The sequence below is a fragment of the Natator depressus genome, chromosome 19, assembly GCF_965152275.1.
Source record: "Natator depressus isolate rNatDep1 chromosome 19, rNatDep2.hap1, whole genome shotgun sequence".
Lineage (NCBI taxonomy): Eukaryota > Metazoa > Chordata > Testudines > Cheloniidae > Natator > Natator depressus.
Genome location: NC_134252.1, coordinates 14,414,978 through 14,439,562, shown reverse-complemented (window position 1 = coordinate 14,439,562; position 24,585 = coordinate 14,414,978). Strand labels below are relative to the sequence as shown.

Below are 24,585 nucleotides of genomic sequence, written 5' to 3'. Positions count from 1 at the left end.
TATAGCTTGCATGAGGGACTGTCACTTGAGTCTTGTCCCCTCCCAGTCACCACAGTTCTCTCAATCCATTGCAGAATCTCTTGTCTGTCTAATAAGAATGATTTGGCTCAAGCCAGCAAATTTGCCCTGGTGCATTTTCAGAGCAGTGCATAGGCTTTAGTTTAGAAGCTTTGGATATGTTGCTTGTCTGTCTTGGATGTAGTTATTTAAGAGAGTTGTTCTGTGGTAGCTGACTAGATATCTTGAGGCTTAAACATTAGAAAAGGTTTATTCTTGAACCATCTTCAAATCATGTATTCCAGTACATATTGCATATGTTCATGTAGTTACTGTTCCATCGCTGATACATGCATCATCAACTTTTCTTTCATGTCTTATAAGGCCCAGCACCATTTGCATCTCTGCTGATCTTATACAGTTGACAATCCTAATTAGGTAGTTGGTTGCAACCTCAGCCATGAAAGCTGAGGTGAAAACATCTATTGGCCGGCTAAAAGAGAAATTGAGACACATTGTACAGTGAATTTGGCAAAGCCCATTAGAGTTGTCTAAGACAGTAGCTGTGCCTCTTTTGAATGCACATCCTTGCAATCTCTACTGATTGTTGCATCAAGTCTTTTACTTATGAGAAATTCAGGATGCTGCAGTCATGGCTGCGTTTGAAACTAGTAACATTCAAAATATCTTGTTGTGCTACAATTTGCAGAATCTAAAACATTCTACCTGAAGTGGTTTTTCACTTTCAGATTTGTACCACTATGGATTGAAATTGGTAATATGTCGTAGTATGGCACTTTCCATGTTTGAGTTCTGAAGCATGCTGAGCAAAAGAGTATGGCCTCTCATGTAACATTAAGTTGGGTTTGAAAGAAGGCATGACAGCAAGCCAGGAAACTATGTGAAAGTTGGCAAACGTATTGACATGTTAAGATACCCTGCATAAGAAATAATCATTTTAAGATTAGAGGAATGGGAGATGAAAATAGCAGTAGTTTTGATGTGGCTTATTGTTCACCAATTGCAGGGTGTTATGTAATACACCAGTACACTCCAGCTGCTATGGTAACCAGATACCTTACTGACAATCAAAGTTGAGTTTAGATCTGATGTACATGAAGTACTTAAAAATGTAAATTCTTCCATGTACATGTTCCACAATGTTACAGGACTGTACTTATTGAAACTTAAATCAGCTGCATCCCAAAAGCATTAAATACGATTTTGATACAGGTCATTTGCAGCATGTATACCAATTAGTTTAGATAAATCATGCATTGTCCTACAAACTAGTTATTTCTGGCTTAATGTAATATAGCTCCTGAATTTTTTCCAGCAGCATAATAAAATGGCTAATCAGGTGAATGGTAATGCGGTACAGTTAAAAGAAGAGGAAGAACCAATGGATACTTCCAGTGTAACTCACACAGAACACTACAAGACACTGATAGAGGCAGGCCTCCCACAGAAGGTGGCAGAGAGACTTGATGAAATATTTCAGACAGGTATAATATACATTTCTTGTTTCTGATTGGTTATGAAAGTGAGGGCATACCATTTTCAAATTTTATAGATTAAGGTTTAAAAATTCTCACTGTGTTTGATCTGTGTAGCTCTGAATGTATTGCTACTTTCACTTCCCTGAAGGCAAATTGGGTTTGACACTGACTTTTTAATTATTGGAATCATCCTTAGTGTTGAATGACATCCTAGTTCCTTCAGGAGACAGTGCATCAGTTTGTCTTAGACTTTCACAAGTAAAGATGTATGTTCCAGCATACTAAACTGCACATTTTTCTTAATCCAAATAGTCATCACTTCGCTTTTACTTTTCTACTGTCAGCTCCTCACAGTGACTCTTAGAACACTTAAGGGCTGAGTAGATGGCTCAGTGGGGAAAGCAACTAGCTTGTCTTGACTGGGACAACATTTGAACTCCAGTCTGCCTATGGATTTTATGTTCTGTCTAGTTCCAGCTGAACAGTTGAATCCATGTCAGTCATTACACTGAAGTTTTCACTCTAACTGCATTTTAACACAAGTCCAGGAGTAAGCTATTCAGCAAATTGAATAATATAGTCTCTGGAAATCCTAGCAAGAACGGGTCCCTTTGCAGGAAGAGGTGGTTTTTTTTGTTTTTGTTTTTTGTTTTCTGGGGAGGGGGGAGGGGGGAGGATAATTTCCCTCCATTATTTTGGTCTTATAAATGGAAACTTCCTCTTCCTCTTTAGAGTGTTCTTTGAACAGATTTAGAGACATAAATGGAACTGCTTCATGCACTTACCTGAATATCTCAGTGACAAGATGCCAGTTTCTCCTTTTAAACAGTCTAAAAATTCCACAAACCAAGTGAAGGCAGTTCAAAATAATACCTTATCCATCTTCAGTATGTTGATATTCTGGCTTGTGTGGGCAATCTCTTTTGGAAGTCAGTTCAGTGAGTTTTTACCAGCTTTTATTTGCTTAGAGATGCATTTCTCTAAGTGTGGGTTATGATAATATCCACATCATGGCTTGAGGATAGATGTAGATGGCTGGGCAAGGGACTTCTAGGACTCTAGTCTAGAAGGTGTTGCAATTGTGTTGTGAGGAGTTCTCAAGTAAGAGTATTTTAACCCAGAAATTGACTAGCTAGTATGACTTCATTGCATGGGTAACTTTTGAAAACACATTTGTTCAAATTTCCTTAATACCAACTGAAGATGTTCTACACTATGCAGGGTTTTATCAGCTCTATTAGTTTCTTTTGATGCCACAGCCAAATTTGGGGATGTACTTTGCGATTTTTTAATCTGCTCAGTCTTTTCACTTGTGAATGATACAGGTGCCTTCCAATATGCAGGATCATTTCTGAAATGCAGTCTTTGTGCTCTGTGCTATTGTGTTTTTGAACTCCAGTGGAGATTAAGGAGTGTGCAGTAATTTTAAATTCCAGAATGTTCAGTGTTGAGGAGTTCTATATGTGGATTCACACTGAAGTCTGTTAAATATCAGCAGGTTTCTTGGAAAATGTAATCTTTGTCTGTAACTGGCAGCACTCCACAGCTTCCATAAAACCACTGATATTCCAAAGAGAGGAAAAACTTCTAAATAATTTGAAAATAACATGCGATTCAGAACTGGTCCACTGTCTTTGGGTCTGTACCTGTACAGCTGCTAATAGTGTACTTGGGGTACATAGCAGGGCTCGAAATGTCTTTCTGGATACTAAAAACCGTGGGTGGGTCAAAATGTTTTTTTGTACTTTCCCAAGTGGAAAATCCACTGTAATCTCCACTCTTCCCACCTACTTCAAGAAGTCAACAAATTGTTCTATCTTTAATGCTTTTTGAGGTGAGGTGGGAGGTGGCTATAAGTGGCTCAGGTCCTCAGTCAGTTGGCTCCCTTTTCATTATGGGTAGGGTACAGGCAAGTGAGTAAGGTATAGGCAATGCTTCCCTGTCAGTGTATTTTAGAATGGCTCCATTCAAAGAAAGGAAACTTAAAGCTTTGGGTTCACAGATCTGTTGGAAATATGAGCCAGAGTTTTAATTATTTCAAACCCTGGTATGTAGCATTGTTTTTTTGCAGCAGATTGGATTTCCAAAGCTTCTGAAACTATTACTCTTGGTTTAATATTGCACTTAGTTTACTGTAGTGCCTAGGTATATACATTTTAATTTCTTAACTTTTTCATTCGTATACCCATATCCTTTCATATACTTGTGTAGGAGTATGTAGTTAATATTAAATAATGCATAATTCTATTTACTAATATGCAGCATAACTGTTGCTTGTTTTAAAAGCAAATAGCTTAGTTGTTAGCCATCTTGCTTTTGTATAATTAAACAGAAATCTGTAACTTTTCTATCTTTAACTTTTTAGGGTTGGTAGCTTATGTCGATCTTGATGAGAGAGCAATTGATGCTCTTAGGGAATTTAATGAAGAAGGCGCCCTCTCTGTATTACAGCAGTTTAAAGAAAGTGACCTGTCGCATGTACAGGTAAGGTGAGAGCTCCAGAAGTGTGAGCAGATAAGTGTAATGGTGTTTGGGCACTTCTGAGTTCCCGTAAAGCAAATACTTGATGTTGCAGTGTTCTAATGTTTCAAACCCAAATTGGAAGTTTGGCATATATCTTTGATATTGGTATTTTGAGTACAAGGCAAAAGCCTCTAATGCTAGAATGAGCACTATATATTGAGTGAATGTGTGACCTGTTAGTGCTAGCTGGAGCCTTACTGTCTTTAACAATCATCAGTTTGTTCTGATAATTTACATCAGCTGGGATGTTCTTAATGTAATAACCAAAATGCCAAAGGAATCCTTAACATGACACATTGGCTTTTGTGATGTGTAAGATCCAGTGGCTTTAGATGGCTTTTTATAATACGCTCCAATTGAATTACTTTATAAATTGTGTCTACAGAACAAAAGTGCATTTTTATGTGGAGTTATGAAGACCTACAGGCAGAGAGAGAAACAAGGAAGCAAAGTACAAGAGTCAACAAAGGGACCAGATGAAGCAAAGATTAAGGTAATGTATTTAGATATAAAAATTAAGCTGTAATGGAGGAGCAGGTATATTTGTCTCTAGAAAGAGACTAGGTAAATCTGAGTATGCTCATAAATCCTCTTCAATACACTGAAGTAGCATACAACACTGTTTGGAAGCTTTCCACTCTGATACTGTCAGGAAATGCACATCAGACAAATACTTAAGAGGCATGCTTCCACTAGTAAACTAGCAGGTGTTTTAAATTAAATACTTGATTTGAAACTTTGGTTACTGTAAGTATGTAAATTTGAACGACTAGACTGAGGCCTGTCTGAAGAGAGCATGCCTGACTGACTTTTTTCCATCAAATTTTGTGGTAATATAGATATTTTTTTGGAAACTTGGAAATAAACATAGCACACATCTTAAGCAACTGTTATGAATAGGGGTCTACTTAAATTGTGGAAAAATCACACTTTTTGCAGGTTGAGCAGGACGTAAAGTGCAAATTTCGTGGATATGTTCATACAGTTGTAAGTTCTATGCCATCTTTACTTCTGCGCTGCTGCTGATGGCGACACCACCCTCAGAGCTGGGCAGTGGGAGAGTGGCAGCTGCTGGCAGAAGTAAGGGTGGCATGCAATATACAACTATATTTGTTGTGCAAAAGTCAGCATGGTTTCTGTAAAGGGAGATCATGTCTTACTAATCTATTAGAGTTCTTTGTGGGGGTCAACAAACATGTGGACAAGGGGGATCCAGTGGACATAGTGTACTTAAATTTCCAGGAAGCCTTTGACAAGGTCCCTCACCAAAGGCTCTTATGTATATTAAGTTGTCATGGGATAAGAGGGAAGATCCTTTCATGGATTGACAACTGGTTAAAAGACAGGGAACAAAGGGTAGGAATAAATTGTAAATTTTCAAAATGGAGAGGGGTAACTATTGGTGTTCCCCAAGGTTCAGTCCTAGGATCAATCCTATTCAACTTTTTCATAAATGATCTGGAGAAAGGGGTAAACAGTGAGGTGGCAAAGTTTGCAGATGATACTAAAATGCTCAAGATAGTTAAGACCAAAGCAGACTGTGAAGAGCTTCAAAAAGATCTCACAAAACTAACTGATTGGGCAACAAAATGGCAAATAAAATTTAATGTGGACAAATGTAAAGTAATGCACATTGGAAAAAATAACCCCCACTATACATACAATATGATGGGGGCTAATTTAGCTACAACTAATCAGGAAAGAGAGCTTAGCGTCATCGTGGATAGTTCTCTGAAGACGTCCACGCAGTGTGCAGCGGCAGTCAGAAAAGCAAACTGGATGTTAGGAATCATTAAAAAGGGGATGGAGAATAACTTATTGCCCTTATATAAATCCATGGTACATCCAAATCTTGAATACTGCATGCAGATGTGGTCTCATCTCAAAGATATGCTGGTATTAGAAAAGGTTCAGAGAAGGGGAACTAAAATGATTAGGGGTTTGGAATGAGTCCCATATGAGGAAAGATTAAAGAGGCTAGGACTTTTCAGCTTGGAAAAGAGGAGACTAAGGGGGGATATGATGGAGGTCTATAAAATCATGAGTGGTGCGGAGAAAGTGAATAAGGAACAGTTATTTACTTGTTCCCATAATATAAGAACTCGGGGCCACCAAATGAAATTAATGGGCAGCAGGTTTAAAACAAATAAAAGGAAGTTCTTCTTCACTCAGTGCACAGTCAACCTGTGGAACTCCTTGCCTGAGGAGGTTGTGAAGGCTAGGACTATAACAGGGTTTAAAAAAAGAACTGGATAAATTCATGAAGGTTAAGTCCATGAATGGCTATTAGCCAGGATGGGTAAGGAATGGTGTCCCTAGCCTCTGTTTGTCAGAGGGTGGAGATGGATGGCAGGAGAGAGATCACTTAATCATTACCTGTTAGATTCACTCCCTCTGGGGCACCTGGCATTGGCCACTGTCGGTAGACAGGATACTGGGCTGGATGGACCTTTGGACCCAGTATTGCTGTTCTTATGTTCTATGTTCTTATGAACACAACTGTGAAATTTGCTCTTTATGCCCTGACCAACTTGTGAAAAAGTGTGGATCCACCCCTCCCCCCATTTTAAGTAGACCTGTACGCATAGCTGTTGCTTAAGATGTGCTCGGTGTTTTGTCCCAGGTTTCCAGAAGTATCTATATTACCACAGAATTTTGATGGAAAAGAGTCATGCCAAGCATGGCCCTATAGTATAGGGTAAAAGTAAACAAAAGACAAGATTTCACGGTCCATGATGTGTTTTTTCACAGCCATGAATTTGATAGACCGACACCCCCCCCCCCCCCCCCCCCCGTTGAGGCAAACTAGGTGCCCAAAAATTAAAAAAAAAAAAAAAGCAATCAACTTTTGGGAGGAATATGTAGTGTGCTGTTCAATGTGTCATAGAGAATGCACTAAATACTGGAAATATGTTGCATGTTGCTTCTGGGACACCATGTCAGTGTGTTTGCTTAAAACAGAAGTGTGTTCAGGCTTCCTTTTCTGAAAAGCAAGCTGAAGAGTTTTTTGCTGTAAACTTTTCTATACAACGTAACACTTCTGTGCCCACTGACAGTGGTCTGCACAGCCTCTTGAGGAGGCCTATAGCTTGCTGTATGGTACTGGCAAAGTGCAAATTAGGAAATGTCAATCCCAATTAACTGTCATATCATTAAAACTATCTAATGTGACAACTTTTTACAATTTTCAGGCTTTGCTAGAGAGGACTGGTTATACTCTGGATGTGACCACTGGACAGAGGAAATATGGGGGCCCTCCTCCAGACACTGTCTATTCAGGCATTCAGCCTGGTATTGGAACAGAGGTTAGTGTATGCAGATTATTCTACTGGGCCTTTTTGTTATGCTTTTACTAAGAAATTCAGGAAATTAGAAGTAAACAATACAACAAGTAAAAGCATAGAGTCTTGCAGATAAGGACACATTTCAGTATCCTATTGGCTTTCCGCAGTTACGTTCTGCTTCTGCAGAAGATAACCACAGGTGGCAGAAGAAGCAGAGATGGTGTAGAGAATAAAACTAGTTGAACAAGCTTTTAGGATAAGATGACCAAACTGTCAGATGACTTAAAACTCTAGCCAAACAGATCTGATTGAAAAGAAACTATTTGACCTCTTTCTTGTACAATGTGACTGTAACTTGAGGGACACTAATTGGTTTTGTTAGAGACTACATGCAAAAAATGGGTTTCAGAGTAACAGCCGTGTTAGTCTGTATTCGCAAAAAGAAAAGGAGTATTTGTGGCCCCAAAAATGGGAAGATGCTTGTAAATGTAAGTAAAGTGTTCAGGTAGAGAGCTCTGAAGTGTATACTAAATAAATGAGTATTTGTGGATGGGTTGCCTACATTTTGTGGATCGTTCACATACATTTTGTTTCAGTTACACAAGCATCCTGGAAACTTTCAGAGGACTACTATCAAAACTTCAGTTCTGTCAGTGAAATCTATTAACAAAATTATTGAAAAGGCAAACTTCATTAATTGAAGTACTTTTCGTTCAAATAGTCTTGAATCTACTGTAAACATATTGGCATCAGTAGCTGCCCCACAGCATCTTAATAGAATCTTCCTGTAAATTGCTGTAGGGAACCCATTGGTGTTATCTCTCTTCCAATGAGCTAAAACATTAGTTTTAAGGTGGTTATTTCCTTTTAATATTAACCAAAATGACTGAAGTATGTAAATAAACATTGATTAGTTGAGTCCACTATCACTTGTCCACATCCAGCTGTTCTGCAATAAATTTGATATTTTGCTGCAAGTGAAAATAACAGTCACTCTCAAATATTATATATAAAAATAAATAAAAGGCAAGAGGATACAACACTTAGTAAAGGAAACTTTTATATATCTGTCTGAAAGGACCTCTTAATTATCCTGCATTGTGTGGCTCAGTCTGGTGTAGGTCCCCAGCTTTTAAGAGCCCTAAATTCACCCTGAAGTTACAGTTCAACAAAGGAAAACTGAATGAAGTTGGATATTTTAGGGTTGGAGTGGCTTTGGTTTTTGTTCTGTCGATGCATTTATGATTGCTGTTACCAAATTCCCCCATCCCCCTCACAAACGTAAAATTTAACTGAATTTTACATCCACATCACACTCTGGTTAACAGTTTGTATGCCAAATTTTAGCCTAGATTGACATCGTTTGCCTAAATTGAAGACCCTGTGCAATGTGAATGTACAGCTGAAACTGCTAAACTGCTCCTATAGCTATTTACAGAAATAGAGTTTGTATCCATTTTATGACACTTAATTTCAAATTGTATATGTTGGTATGTAAATCAGGAGCCTATTATTATCCTTTACATTGAGAAGCTATTGATGTTGTATAAGTGGTGGTCTGGCTGCTCACCTCCTTTTCTTAGCTCCTCCACAGTAGCCATATACAACTGCTGGTATTGCAGACTTCCTTTCTACCTAGTGTAGTAGAATGATTGGGAGTAGTACAGTGATTGGTAACCCCTGTGAATCTACATTGCATAGTTGAGAGGGTTTAAGAACAGACAACCTGATGGGCACTAATTTCCATCTTTTATATACATGGAGAGGAACTCTTTCATCTCCTTCTCCGGGGATGGAGTTTGAATTAGGCATTAACACAACTGACTTGTATACTAAATGCATGAAATGGCACTGTGAAACAAAAGTCAAGAAACACTAAAGTTAAGATTGAACTCACAATCTTATGCATATGCAAAAGGATACAACTTGGGTCTTGAATTCCATCTAATCAGGCCTCAATGATTTGTGTACAGAAATAGTAATATTCATAATGGTAAATTGCCTAGAAATGGAAAGGAGATGGTTATTTTTAAGGCTGGATCTTCCATCTTCTTTTCAGTATAGGTATTATAGTGATGCTAAAACTTATACTGAGATTGGGGCCCTGTTGTGTTAGGCATTGTATGCTCACTCTCAGGCAAGGCAAAGCATGGGAGGGGAAATGGAAGCACAGAGGTGAATGAGTTCATTGTGTGGTGCTGCTGGTGTGATTACATGACATAGTATGAATGACAAATATCCATTTATTCCTTAGGACAGCATAAAGTAGTGTTAAATAGCTGTATTATGACTCCTGCCTGAAGGCACTCAGTTGGAGTCCCCCAAGACTCAATCACCCTTGTTCATGAATCCACTAGGGACACAATGTCATGCTAGTGTAATCAGCTCTGTCTTTCTGCTGCTGTTTACCTCTTCTGATACCTTCTGTATATTGGGGCCTGGATGAAAACCAACTTGCTGAGGCTCCTTTAAAATAAGGAGATAATGCTGATTTGAAGACTTTGCAAAATCTACAGTCAGTTAGTCTGGAGGTCTTGTTAAATTTGTTTTTAGACCCCCCAGATTGCTTTTTTTGGCCAGAAATACCCTTTTTGTCAATGGATGCTGACAATTACATCCCCTTGCCTCCCGCAATCCCCTTTTCTCCGTTTAGTTTTCTATAGTTTTGTTACCTTTAGTCTTGACTGTTGGGCTGGGCTATACATCAGGCCTAATGAGAGCTCATCAGAAGCTCCACCTTCTGAATAGGATAGGCTGGCGAGAACATATTGAGCTTGATTGCTTCTAGAGATACAAGACAAATATCTAGTGTAAGCTTTACACTGAATGAAATTCTAAATTCTTAGCCGACAACCACACTTCTGGCTGTAGGGCAGAGGTGGGCAAACTACGGCCCCTGGGCCACATCCGGCCCATGAGACTGTCCTGCCTGGTCCCTGAGCTCCAGCTGGGAAGGCTTGCCCCCGGCCCCTCCCCCGCAGCCTGAGCGCGCTGTGCCGCCAGCGCTCTGGCCTGCTGCTCTTGCCAGGTAGCGTGGTGGCATGGCTGGCTCCAGCATAAGGGGGTGGGGAGCAGGGGGTCCTGGGGCAGCAGTCAGGGGACAGGGAGCAGGAGGCCGTTGGATGGGTCGGGGTTCTAGTGGGTGGGGGGGGAGAGGGCGGCAGGGGGTAGTTGGATGGGTCAGGGGTTCTGGCCGGGGGGGGGGGGGACAGGGAGCAGGGGGCGGTTGGATGGGTCAGGGGTTCAGGGAGGGGGGTCAGGGGATGCAGAACAGGGGGGTTGGATAGGGCGTGGGAGTCCCAGGGGGCCTGCCAGGTGTGTGGATAGGGGTTGGGGCAGTCAGGGGACAGGGAGAAGGGGGGGTTGGATGGGGGTGGGGTCCCAGGAGGGGGCGGTCAGGGGACAAGGAGTGGAGGGGTTGGATGGGTCAGGGATTCTGAGGGGGCAGTCAAGGGGTGGGAAGTGGGAGGGGGCAGTTGGCAGTGGGGGCCAGGCTGTTTGGGGAGGCACAGCCTTCCCTACCCGGCCCTCCATATAGTTTTGCAACCCCCATATGGCCCTCGGGCCAAAAAGTTTGCCCACCCCTGCTGTAGGGGGAGTGTGGTATATCTACTCCTCCTGGGAAATTGATCTTACAGTAGCCTATGACACAATTTGGCAGACTGGTGTGCACTACACGAAGTCAAGAATTCTTCATAGATTGTACTGGCAGCTAGCTGGGGCTGTGAGGTAGATGTTTTTAAGTGGCTCTGTGACTGGTGATTCTAGAAGAACAGACTTCTGCAAGGCACAGTGCTCATACCAATTTTATTTAATGTAGTCACCAGTGACCTACTGAATACTTCAAGGCAGTTCATGTACACCAGTATTTGTTTGTCCACAAGGGACTGACTGCAAAAGACTGAAGAGAACCTGAACAGTGAGATGGCTGCAATAGGTGACTATTGACTGAAATCAAGAATATTACTTAATTTGCCCATAAGTTCTCACTTTATATTAATGCTCTTATGGGCTTTCGTCTACATCTTAAAATATGAACACTTAGAAAACTTGTAATTGCTAGTTCTAAAACATTGGATGCTTGGCATCTAAGCCTGTGATTGCAAAGTCTATGATGTTGTTTGCACAAGGGGCAGCTAAAGATGTACATCAACCTTTAACTCTTGCATTTCCTAACTTCTTAGTAATTATTGTGAAGCCTTTTGGATTTTTTTTTTGGTTTAATTTCCTAGGTATATCTAAAGGAAAAGTGCCCAGTTCTATAGCAGACACCTGTCAGTCACAAATTCACTTGTGTAAAATAGTTTTAGGCTAAGTATGCAGCTAATATCTCACTGTATTATTTGGATTGAGGATATAACATCTGCCATCGCCCTGTTGTGCTGATTGTGCAAAACTCTTGCACTGTGTACAGCTAGCACCACAACCATGTGCACCTAACAAGCTGACAAGTTCTGTTGACAAAGCTTTCTTCATAGCTAATCAACTTGTTCTGCTTCTGAAGCTAATTAGGAAGATGGAGCTTAGTTAACTATTGCGCACACATGTATACCGTATACATAAGTGCTTAACTAGTGGCTTAATGGAATTGTCTACTGAACGTGTTTAATTCTACACTTTCAAACTCTGCATGAAATTTAAGCCGAACTTCATTAAACTTGGCAAAGCACTTCTCCTCAAATCCTGTTTATAAGTCCAGTTTGACATTACATAGCACAGATGTTTGTGTTATCCCTGAGTGGGAAAAGTGGCAGCTGCTTTATGATGAGGAAAATGCTTTTTATACTCTCAATTCTAAAAGAAAGGGGTTCTGCTGAAACTTTTAAAAAATCATCTTTTGGCAGAGGCCAAACATAAAGCGGTGTTTGAGAATAGAGATTGTAGTGGAAACTTGTTAAATATACTCATCTGCTATTAAGTGACTGCTATATCTCTCTTCCAAATGGGAAGAACTCTTAAAACGTAAGTCTGCATTTTTAAAGATACATGTGAAAACTGTTTTACCTATTAAGTAACTCAGATAAAGTGTGAAGAACATTTGGTATGTTTAACTTGGTTTTCTTCTGAGTTACCAAACCCCATGTTTTGTTTGTGTGCCATTCGGTGCATGATACTCTTAAATTGTGTTGGAACCCAACTTCAGGTGTTGCTTGTGGGTCCTGTGGCTCAGAATTAGGGTACTTGGTATCATGTCCAACTCTGTTTGGATGGAAATTCAATTAAAAATGCACAAACATTTTATTTTTTATTAAATAAAACTACCTTAAGTGCACTGGATAACATTTTTTTTTAATGTGTCAAAACATGTTTGCATTTAAACCTGATTTTAAGAACGTTTATCTGTAATTTATGTATTGAACTGTTTCTGGCCACCACGTCCTTCAATATTTTACAACTAGTAGGTCTTATAATTTAACACCTAATTTCCATTCATACATTGGATGCAAAAAAACAAACATTCCTGCTTTTTCAGATCCAGGGTTTCTTAACTTTGAATGAACTAGTTAAATAAACTGAAATGGAAAAAATATTCTCCCTGCATCTTCAGAATAGGCCACTGCTGTCAAAGCTCTTTTAGCACTTCAGTAAACCCTGGTTGAAGGTGCTTAGCCAGTGACTTCCACCAGTTCGTTGGGTTGACTGTCTTTTTTTTTTTTAAAGTTGGCTGCAAACTTAATACTTTTTGTATTTCATTTAAATTATTTTAATATATTAGTGAGTTTAGGCTGTAGACCCCTGCAGGTCCCCAGCTGCCCTGCAGCTCCCGGTGGCTGCAGAGGGACCCCGAAGCTGCTCAGCGGCTGTGGGGGGAGGAGGGGAGTGCTGGACCCTCCTCCCTCCCCATTTTGTCAGGGATGGTTTTTAGTAAAAGTCATGGACTTCTGTGACTTCTTTTTTATTGCCCATGATCTGTTTCTAACTTTTACTAAAAATATCCATGAGTCCTGTATCTTCAGGAACATGGGCCGGTACAGAAAGCTGCAAGTGGGGACTTTCTTTCCAGACCAGAAGATTAAAGTGGGGGATGTTGAAATGCCCTTAGTGATCCTGGGAGACGCGGCATGCCACTTAATGCCATGGCTCAGTAAGTGCTGCCTCAAAAATCCCTGAGCTGGACCCCACCAAGAGTAGGGTCGGCTCTCCCTTGCTGCGTACGCACCGTCCTCTCCAGCGCTCTAAATATTAGTGGTTTTAGTACCCTGAGCATGCGTGTTGGGGAAAATGCTTTCTCAAATTAACTTAAATAACCTCTCTGCTCTTTTAACACATTCTCCTAGGTAATGATGATGTGGCTAGTGCCACAGCTGATCAGGGTCTTTGCATAAGAAGCAGTATTCAAATCACACTATCTCTAATACATTGTGGTAAAAAATTTTGTTACTCTCTCTATGGCAGAGGAGTATTTTAATCATCCTTGGGCTCCTTCTTGTTTGAGAATATTAGGCAAATAATTGTTGCCTTGGTTTTGTTAAAGGGAAGTGGTCTGCTTGAAAATCACACCTATTGAATCTTCTACCTTCTGTTGAAAGAATCCCCCCTGAACCCGAAAGCTGAAGGAGATTAGAGGAAACCTTTCTCTTCTTTCACGGTCTAGTAGATTTCACGGTCTTGTTAGTCATTCACTTTTTATCCTAGCATATGTCTAGCCAACAGCTAGGAGGTGGGATTGCTAGTGCAGGTAGATGTGCACATACTAGCTCTGCTTAATCTAGAGCAGGGATTCTCACGGCAAATTTTTTGGTGGTTTCAGATCTTGCTGGTGGCCTTGCTGACAATTTTTCCTAAAATACTTAACTTTCGGAAAAACAAATATGCACATATACATGTCCAAATCATTGTAATTTATGTAGGATTTTTTCACTCAGTAACAAATAATTGTCTGTCCTTTACTGGACCGAAGCAGAATAGAAACGCACACAAATAAGGTGCTTTGCATGTTCTTGTCTTTGTTGTATCTTTGCTTTTTTGGTTTCACTTTTTTTCTCCCTAAGACTTGCTAGCTGATAAGTCTTCTGCTGTGAAAAGAGATACTTGTATGATTGTTAACATCACTTTTCACACTTACTCAGCTCTGGCAAACCCTGGGACAAATTAAGCCCTGGATGGGGAGGTGGGCAGGGAGGCAGTGGGGCCCAGGGATGATGGCAGGGGTGCCGAGCTTGGGACCGGAGCCTGGAACCAGAGTTTGCCACTGTGTGGACAGAGCCCACAGCCCCATGGCCAAAGCCTGCCTCCCATACCCCTGGGAAAGTGGGGAATTCACCAGCTGCCTGCACCTCCAGCATTTGTCTCCAGAGGGGGGGCAGGACCCAACCGCTGCTAGTGTCCCTGGGAGAGGCTGTGGCAAGAAAAGGCCCTGGTAGCTGCATTTAGAAACCCTGATCTAGAGTGCTAGATATACAGTAATGCCTCGCTTAACATTGTAGTTATGTTCCTGAAAAATGCTTCTTTAAGTGAAATGATGTTAAGTGAATCCAATTTCCCCATAAGAATTAATGTAAATGGGGGGGGGTTAGGTTCCAGGGAAACTTTTTTCACCAGACCAAAGACTGTATTGTATTGTTTTTTATTTTTATTTTTACTTACACACACACACGTTTTAAACAATTTAATGCTGTACACAGCAATGATGATTGTGAAGCTTGGTTGAGGTCGTGAAGTCAGAGGGTGGGATATTTCCCAGATAACGCCTTAGTGCTAAGTGATGAACTAGCACTCGGCTGAGCCCTCAAGGCTTAACACGTTGGTTAGTCTCTAAGGTGCCACAAAGTATTCCTTTTCACATTGTTAATGTAGCCTCACACTCTACAAGACAGCATGAATGGAGGGAGGGGAGACACAAGGCAGAGAGAGACAAAGACACACACACCCTGTGTGAGAGACACCTGCATTGTTCCTTTAAGTATGCTGACCCCACTCCAAGTACATTGCCTTTTTAAGTAGATTAGCAAATTGAGACAGCTGCTGCCAGCAAGCTCCCTTTGTCCTGAGCCCTGTCATGTCCCCTCCTGTGGAGATAAATTACAGGAGATGGGGGTACAGGGGGAGGGGGACACCCTGATATTAGCCCCCTTGCCCCACCGCAAGTAGGAGGCTTCTTGGAGCAGCTCCAAGGCAGAGGGCAGGAGCAGCACACGTCAGTGGGGGGAGGGACAGATGGGCGGCTGCTGCACAGGGAACTTAGGGGAGCGGGGAGCTGATTGGGGGGAGGGGGGCGGCTGCCGGCCCACCCTAGTTCCAAGCCCCCACCAGCTAGCTCTGTCCACTGACAAAGCAGGTGGCTGCCAAACAATGTTATAAGGGAGTATTGCGTAACTTTAAATGAGCATGTTCCCTAATTGATCAGCAATGTAACAACGAAACAATGTTAACCAGGACGACTTTAAGTGAGGAGTTACTGTAGTGGTATGGTCACTGCAGCAATGCTGCTATATTCAACATGGTAACTCTAGCAGAGCTAGTGTGCATATGTCTACCTGGGCTGGGAATCACCTCCCTGCTGTTGTGTAGACATACCCTGGGATAAAAAGTATAACCTTAGCTAGCTCATTCTGACTAACAAAGTTTAATGTAGACAAGGTGCACGCTGCCTCTAATGTGCTGAGATGATAGAGTTTAAGCCTTGCCTTTAATTACATGGACTTAGTATGTGTTTAACTGTACACTGCCTTGGCTAACAGCAGGTTGTCCACCCTAGACTTAACGTGATGCAGGATATCTTTTTTATCTTGGTCTAGATAAAGGCCATGAGAATATGTATACGGGTGATGAGAGTATTTGGTGTTCTTGAGTCTGCTCATAAACCCTTGTACTTCTTTTAAAACTGCTTTAAAAAAATTCAAGACATGCGACTTTGCTTTCTTAAACTGCATTATTTTAAAAAAAAATCAATTGTTTGAAAAAGAAATTGGGTGGACACGTGTCTGTAAATTGGTGGTAAAATCTCGATACCTCTCTGCTTAGGCATACATTGTGTGTATCTTCAAAACTGTTTTTATAATACTTGTGTTCGGATGCTCAGAGCTCTCAATAACATTCAACTGTGAGTACTGAATTTCTGTTTGATATGCGTCCAAAAGTGACTCTGAGAAATCCGACCAATTTTTGAAAACTGACTTAACTTTAAAACTTAGTTTAGGAAGAAGAAAATTTTTAAGGGTGTCTACCATTCATTACATTTAGCAAAAATTTGCCAAGTTAGTTTCCATCCTGCACTGTTTAAACTTACTGTTTAGAAAACATCATGGGTATACCTTTACAACTTGACTTACCAACAAGTACAGCAAGGGTGAGAACTTGTTTCTTTTCGACAGAAGTTACTACAGTTTAGACTCAGGAAATGGAGAAGTTCAGACGTGAATAGCTATATCACCTCAATTGTGTTTAATATATTAAACCTCTAGTGTTTTCTGCTCTTCCTTATTAATTACATATTTAAATCTGTCTGTTTTTGTGTGATACATTTTTAGGTTTGGAATGGGCATGTTACTTATGAATGGCAAAGCCAGACAGACCAAAAATAGAATATCTTGAATGAATGGCTGGGAAAACTTAAGGATAGGTCCACTCTAAAAAGTTAAGGTGACCCAGCTATGTCTGTCTTTGGTGTGAAAAATCCATACCCCTGATTGCCATAGTTAAGTTGACCTGTCCCCCAGTGTAGACGGTGCTAGGTCGACGGAAGAATTTCTTCCATCAACTTAGCTACCCTCTCTAGGAGAGGTGGATTAACTGCATTACTATAGGGACAGGAGAACTGCTTCAGTTTAGCCACTCACTACAGCTGTGCCGCTGCAGTGGTTTAAGTGTAGACATATCCTAATTGTGAAACGAGTCTATAATGGATAGATAGTATTACAGCCGTAACTAGGGGTTTCTTCTATAGTTGTTCATAAATTTATTGTTCATGCAGTTTTTGTTCCCAGAGAACTTCATTTAAAATGCCAATTCCAGGTCAGAATCTGCAAAGGCTTTTAAAGAGGTTTTGTTTTCTCTCCAGGTTTTTGTTGGCAAGATTCCCAGAGACTTGTATGAGGATGAATTGGTGCCACTCTTTGAGAAGGCTGGTCCAATTTGGGATCTGCGCCTCATGATGGATCCTCTGTCTGGTCAGAACAGAGGTTATGCTTTTATTACCTTCTGTGGCAAAGACTCAGCACAAGAAGCAGTCAAACTGGTGAGTTAATTCATTCTAGACACAGCAGGTTAATAGTATTACTCCACCAAGTTTAACATACCTTCTTTAAAATCCCTACTCAAAGCTCAGCTCTGCTATAGTTCATGCAGTGAATTGCCATGTGACAGTGGCTATGTGGTTGATCTGTGACTATTGCTGCTGATTGGTTTCAAATTGTGCGCACCTCCAGTCTGTGGTAAAACATACTGTGTTACTCCTTCTGCAGCCCCAACACCTTATGTACAGATGCAAACATGCTTTTTCTTCCACCTGTTATATCTTTGGTTTGGGGCTCTGCACCTAGGGACAGTCCTGGTACAGTGAGGCTTCAGCCTGCTTGGGCCTCTAAATTGAATCACAATATAAGAGTTGTAGGAAAAATAAAGTATTACGTACTAGGTTTCACCTGTGAGCAGTGACTTTCACTACCTGTTATGTCAACACACTTCCCCACAGTACATAGAATCCAAACTCTTCCTGTGTTTGTTTTTTTTAAGGAAGTATTAGCTCAGATTTTCTCCCTGGACATGGCTGTTTCTAGGGTTTTACTGTTAAGGCTGCTAAGCCCCAATCTAGACCTGTAGTGTTAAGAAAACTTCAGTTTGATTCCATATTAAAAAATGAACTTAGTTCTGGGGTGCAGGCAACAGCCAGAACAGAGTAAAAGAACTGAGACTTCAGGGGAAATGGCAGACTCAGTGCCCCAGTCTCCCTCAGTATATGGTGTTACCTAATCCTCCTCAGTATATGGCCATCTGAAGAGACAACCTCATAAGACCACAGGGCAACTTCATGTGACATCGCTGCTGTTTTGCAATCAAGTTTCACTATATGACATTGAAGTATTTGAATCTGCCTTCTCACTACAGAGGGGCGGATGGGAACACTGTCTCTCCTACTGCTTCCTTTGCAGTCCCAGGAGAGCTCTACTCAGCTGCTTTACCTTTTTCCTGCTGAGGTACAGCAGCTCTTCCTCTAGATTCCTGATATCAGGGAGAGCAGGATAGATACTTGATTGACTCAGCCTGAGCCTAGAGGAACTCCTAGTAAGGGATTACTCCCTTCCTTCACAAAACCATGAGGGATAGCCCAAGAGAGGGAAAGGGTGAAGACTGCTAGTTGACAGCTGTCCCCAAAAGACCATATGCCAGCTGTGGAGAACTAGAATGGAAGCTGTACACTTACCTATGACCTGCCCCTCCACAGCCCAATAATATCCTCTGTGCTGGGGCTGCAGGATGAGAATCACAGGAACTGAATGCTTTGGTTCTATTCGCTCTTGGGTAAATCCTTAACAGGTGACTTGCAGGTGCCTTCTGTTCTCCTTGTATTGCCTAAGTAGTCCAAATGGAGCAGAGCGGGCCAGAGAATTCATCCCACTTGGGGGGGTGGGGTGGGGAGTGATTGGCTCTCAGGCTGAGAAGGTGGAATACTACTGCTGCTATGTAGCCTCTCTCCAGGTTCATCGAAACCCACTTAACGTTTTCCTGGTAGGATCAACACCTGTTAACAGGGTGAGGTTTCAAGCAAACACTTGCAGCTTATTAGCCTCACTGAAAAGAACTCAGCAGTCATAATCTAAGAACTTGAACAAACATATGATTGTATAAGATTATCTTGGGCTTTTCCAGGACTCAAATTCCCAGTAGGACATGCATAATTCATCTTTTCCAATAATATGGAGCTGAAATTCATAGCCCTAAGAGGTCATGAAAAGTCAAGCTTTGAAGTTAACACTTCCAAAAACCATTGTTGGCCCACTCCTGATTCTTGTGCTGGGCCTTGATACAATAATTTGAAGCAGGAGAAAACATTCCTTGGGCAGGTTAGTTTAAGAAACTCCACAAAGTTGTGTCTCTGAAGCTGCCCAAGATATGGAAATGTTAAAATAACTCTTGGATGTGGCTTAGTGGACAGGCAGTGGGTCACTGGTGAATGATTTATCACAATCTGCAATTTATCATATGGATGTTTTCTCCCATATGTGCATTGTGTGTGTATATAAATTTCAAAAGTGTCCTATCCAGAATTTTCAAACTCAAAATGTTTGTACAGGCAGTCCTCGACTTTATGATGTTTGACTTACAACAAACAGCACTTACGTTTATGAATTGACACCCTGATTTGACTTGACAATTGGTTTCCACTTTGACGCTTGGTCCCACAATCGAGTTACGACGTTTTGGCTTATGACGCAATTTTCAGGAACCAGTTGTCGAAAGTCCGAGGACTGCCTGTATTAGTGTTTCGTGGTTGAATTTATACTTGGCAAAGAGGTGAAACCTGCTTTTGAGAAATAGAATGTCGTTTCTGCAAGATACTGGAAAAAATCAGTCTTAGAGCTTGGTGTTCATTATTTTTAGCAAAGATTTGAGTTTCCATTCAGATTGAATTAAGATCATTGCACTTCAAGTAGTATGGGACAATGTTGACTTGTGTAGGCTTCACTCATAGGGTATGATTCTGCTTTTGTTAACATCAGTGACAAAATCTTTAATGACTTAAATGGGAGTGGGATCAGGTTTGATTAAAAAAAAAAAAAAACCCCCACAAAAAACCATAATCAACACTTTGTTGAAAAGCAGATTCTGAGTTCACTTACAATAGTTAATAGAAAATTAGAAGTTTATTATGAATCACTCTATTTGTATTGAAAGCAAATTTTCAAATGAATTTGGATCAGATATTAATCTGTCCCTTCAATAAACTGTTCTTTAAGTGCTTGCTCATTGTGATTCCATTCTAGGTGTGCGCGTGCCCATGTGCGCGGTTGTCAGAGATTTTTGCCTTAGTGGCATCTGGAAGGCTGTCTGTGGCACCCCCTTGAGTTCCACATCCATGCGTGGATATATCAGGCGCCGCCGGCCTTGTGCCCTCTCGGTTCCTTCTTACTGCCCGTGGTGGTCAATCGGAGTGCCTTTCCTTGCTTGACAAGGACGAGCAGTTTTTCTCCCTTTGACTTTGTGCCTTAAGGCCTTGTATGTAGTTAAGTACCCATTAATACCTTAATTGTTAAGGTTCCAGCAGGTTCCCCTGGTGGGGCATGCCCCGGTCTCTGGGTTTCAAGCCCTGAACAGACTGTAACAGGCCTATACCTGTTAGTGACCCTCACGGCAGTTGTCTCAACTGCTTGGGGGAGGCACATGTTAAAGACAAGTACTGTATCTGTAAGAACTTTTGGCCCCACACGCAAAAAGAGTGGGACATTCAGCTCCAGGCTCTCCTGATGGAGTCCATCCGCAATCCAGGTCTCCTCGGCATGAGTCACCAAGCACCTCGGCATCGATAAAAAGTACACCGGCACTGGGCTCCTCCCGGCACCACTCCCTGTTACCAGTACAGAAAAAGGTTTGGAAGCACAGCTCCCCAGCACCAGTGAAGAAAAGCAAGGGGACAGCAGGGAAAGGAACTGCCTTGGGCCATGCACTCACCCTAGAGCCCCGTGGTCGGCTTTCTCCAGCTGTTAGCCCAGCAAAAGGTCCTCCCCTGACTACTGCGAGCAGTACTAGACTATCTTCCTTGCCGGCACCAATGCCAACACATGCTCCCACGCATTGAAAGAGCACAGGTCTCTGCCCGCACAGCAGGTGCTGCAAGCTTTGGCGAAGGCTCCCGAAGAGGGCAAGTGAGTGTTGGAGCGCCGCAGATCCCCCAAGATGATGGTGTGCTCTCCACCACCGTGCCGATGCACGTCAGAGCCTCTGTCCAGGCTGCCAGATGCTTGCCGTTGGTCGCCGGCACCGTGGCCTCTGTCACCTTCACCCAAACAGTTTGCCAAGAGGAACGAGCTGGTCCCCCTACTACTGGCACCAATTGCCATCATGAAGGTTGTTTTCTTGTTGCCGATCACTGATGCCGTGGCAACGTTCTCCTTCCTGTCTCTGGTCCCTCCTGGCACCGACACGGGTCTCCATGGCGTGGGTACCAGCCCCCCTATGCAGGGCACTGGTCACCGTTATCAGTGAGCTCAAGGCAGACTCGGGCATCTACAGCCCCTCTGTAGTCTCTGGAAGGAGGTTCCTCTGGAACCGAGGGTCGCTTCAACTTGTCGCATGGACCCCCAGAGGCGGGAATGTGTTACTGAGCCGGCATAGACAGTATAGGGGCAATGGCGGCAGGGACAGTGGCCGGTGCAGTGGCCTTGTTGAAACGCATGGGTTGTTCCAGTCATGGCTATGACCCTTCATTGGTAGCTCCGTCGGAGTGATAACCACCAGCACCAGTGGCACTGAGCCTGGAACCAGAGACACACCCAGAAGCTGAGACTTGGTAGGTGGTCCCCACCACTAAGCCACCCTCCCCGATGGAGGACGACGACGACCAGGGTCCCCCTCCGGTGGGACAGTTGTCATTTGCATCCTTGGATGAGGCGGTTGCAGGACCCTTCACAGCCAGCATGCCCAATGATTTTTTTTATTATAGCCCACCAGGCCTTGGGTGGCCAAGAACTTGGGCCTCAAGGTGAAGGAGATGGCTGAACAGGCGGACACTTTATTCAGTGTCCTGTCGGCCTCCACCCTGGTTTTTGTGGTGCATGCAGAGGTCTTCAAAATTGCCAGGGCCATCTGGCAAACGCTCTCCTCCATCTCCCCCACCTCAAAACAGGCCAAAAATAAGTACTTAGTCCTGCCCAAAAGTTTTTTTGAGTATCTTTATACCCACCTTCCCCTTGGCTCGCTAGTGCTCTCCTTGGCCAATGAAAAGGAAAAGCAGGGGCTGTTACTTTTCTTCAACTGCCTCCTCCCCTACGTGCGGCCTAGCTGTGGGTCACATCGGACTGCTGGGTTCTTGACATAATATCTTGGGGCTATCCCCTGCAATTTTTGGCTACCTCTCTTTCCCCTCCCCAACAAGGTTTCTACTCCCGGTACTTCCTAATGCCAGAGGCAAAAGGGGGCCTCAGACCCATCCTGGACCTGTCACTTCTTCAACAAGTCTCTCAAGAAGCTGAAGTTTCACATGGTTTCCCTGGCCTCCATCATACCTCCCTGGATCCAGGAGACTGGTAGGCTGCTCTCAACTTAAAGGACACTTATTTCCACATTTCTGCATTCCTGGGCCACAGGTGTGTGTTCCAGTTTATGGTAGGAGGGTGCCATTTCCAGTTCACTGCGCTACCCTTTGGCCCTGAGGGTGTTCACAAAATGTGTGGCGCCAGTAGCAGCTTAGCTCAGTCGTCGAGGAATCGATCTGTTTCAATACTCAATGACTGGCTTATCAAGGGCAGGTCTCCAGAATAGGTACAGAGAAGCCTCGACCTAGTGCGTTCTACCTCCTGCGACCTGGGCCTGTTGATAAACACGGAAAAGTCCACATTAACGCCTGTCAAACGCATGAAGTTCATCACAGTAGTTCTCGACTCCAGGCGAGCCAGGGCCTTCCTTCTGGAAGAATGCTTTCAGGCCTTGTCAGAATTGATCTGTCTGAGGGACCACCCACTCACTACAGCCCACATCTGCCTATGCCTGATGGGTCACATGGCTGCTTGCACGTATGCGGTTCCCCACACTTGGCTAGACCTACAGCCTCTCCAAGCGTGGCTGGCCTTGGTCTTTACCCCAAGCAAACATGCTCTGGACCGGGTGGTCATGGTACCGAACCAAGTCCTACTATCTCTGCGCTGGTGGTTGGATCCCCGGTCGATGCTCCAAGGGGTCCCCTTCGCAACTCTGTCCCTATCTCTAACCCTGATCTCTGACGTGTTGGATCTGGGCTCAGGCGCTCACCTGGGCAAGCTTTGCACACAGGGCCGTGGGCTGAAGGACAACTTAGCCCACCATATTAATGCAAGGGAGCTCAGGGCAGTCCTCCACCTGGCCTGCCAGGCATTCTTTCCCCACCTGAGAGGCAAGATGGTGCAGGTCCTGACTGACAATACAACTGTGATGTATTATATCAACAGGCAGGGAGGTGTCAGGTCCTCGACCCTTTGTCAGGAGGTGCTCAGCCTTTGGGACTTCTGCGCATGGCATGCCGTCCATCTGTTTGTGGCCCACCTACCTGGCTCCAGCAATGTCCTGGCAGATCATAGAATATCAAGGTTGGAAGGGATCTCAGGAGGTCATCTAGTCCAACCCCCTGCTCAAAGCAGGGCCAATCCCCAATTTTTGCACCAGATCCCTAAATGGCCCCCTCAAGGATTGAACTCACAACCCTGGGTTTAGCAGGCCAATGCTCAAACCACTGAGCTATCCCTCCCCCTGTAGGAATTTCTCAATTGTGACAGCTCACTCAACTAGGCAAAGGCGTCGTCAGAAGCCTTCTTGACACAGTGCCATTCCAGGAAATCTGTCAGGCTACGACCTGGTTGTCCGTCCACAGGTTCACATCGCATAATATGCTGACCCAGGAAGCTCAAGATAATGTTGGCTTTGGCAGAGCAGTGCTTCAGACTGCAAGATGGTAAACTCCAAGCCTACCTCTGAGGATTTTGCTTTAGTCACCTAGAATGGAATAGACATGAGGAAGCACTCGAAGAAAAAATGGTTACCCACCTTTTTGTAACTGTTTTTCAAGGTGTTGCTCCTGTCGATTGTATTACCTGCCCTCCTCCTACTCTGTCGGAGTTGTTGGCAAGAAGCAACTGAAAGGGCGTGAGGGCGGTGGCACTTGATATTCCAACGCATGGGCGCCGCACTCAAGGGGGCGCCACAGCTAGCCCTATGGATACAGCTAAGGCAAAAATCTCTGACTGTGCATGTGGGCAAATGCACACCTAGAATGGAATGGACAAGAGCAACACATCTCGAACACCAGTTACAAAAAGGTGGGTAACCGTTTTTTTCAATTTGAAGAATTACACTACTGGTGAATAAAGAGAGAAACCTTTCTTTTGAACTTCTCAAAGTAACCTACTTCTTATTATGAGGGCATTTTATCAAACATCTGTTTTCCTGAGCTGCTGTTAGTATCTTAAAGTAGGTAAACTGCTTTGAAAATTCCAATTTAAGGAAGTTGGATGGGATTTCTGCCTAAAGATGTTTTTGAAAGTCCTACCTGCTAAGTTTTTCTTTTTTGTTTAGGCTCCTCTGAAAATCCCAGACTAAAGTCATAAAGGAATTCTGGATAAACTGAGGAGAATTGCAAAAAGAGGAAGAAGGCTCTT

At 42.9% G+C, this 24,585-nt stretch overlaps 1 protein-coding gene across 3 annotated transcripts in view; it reads left to right on the top strand.

The window, feature by feature from the left end:
• HNRNPR (heterogeneous nuclear ribonucleoprotein R) overlaps positions 1 to 24,585 on the top strand; it is a 51,400-nt gene that overhangs the window by 7,389 nt on the left and 19,426 nt on the right. Inside the window, exons 2-6 of one of the 3 annotated variants that reach the window (XM_074934540.1) lie at positions 1,334 to 1,502; positions 3,862 to 3,980; positions 4,405 to 4,512; positions 7,211 to 7,324; positions 17,304 to 17,480. In XM_074934540.1, coding sequence (XP_074790641.1) covers positions 1,334 to 1,502; positions 3,862 to 3,980; positions 4,405 to 4,512; positions 7,211 to 7,324; positions 17,304 to 17,480 — 687 coding nt within the window. The remainder of the gene's footprint in view (positions 1 to 1,333; positions 1,503 to 3,861; positions 3,981 to 4,404; positions 4,513 to 7,210; positions 7,325 to 17,303; positions 17,481 to 24,585) is intronic. The other 2 variants (XM_074934541.1, XM_074934542.1) reach the window with 2 other exon arrangements.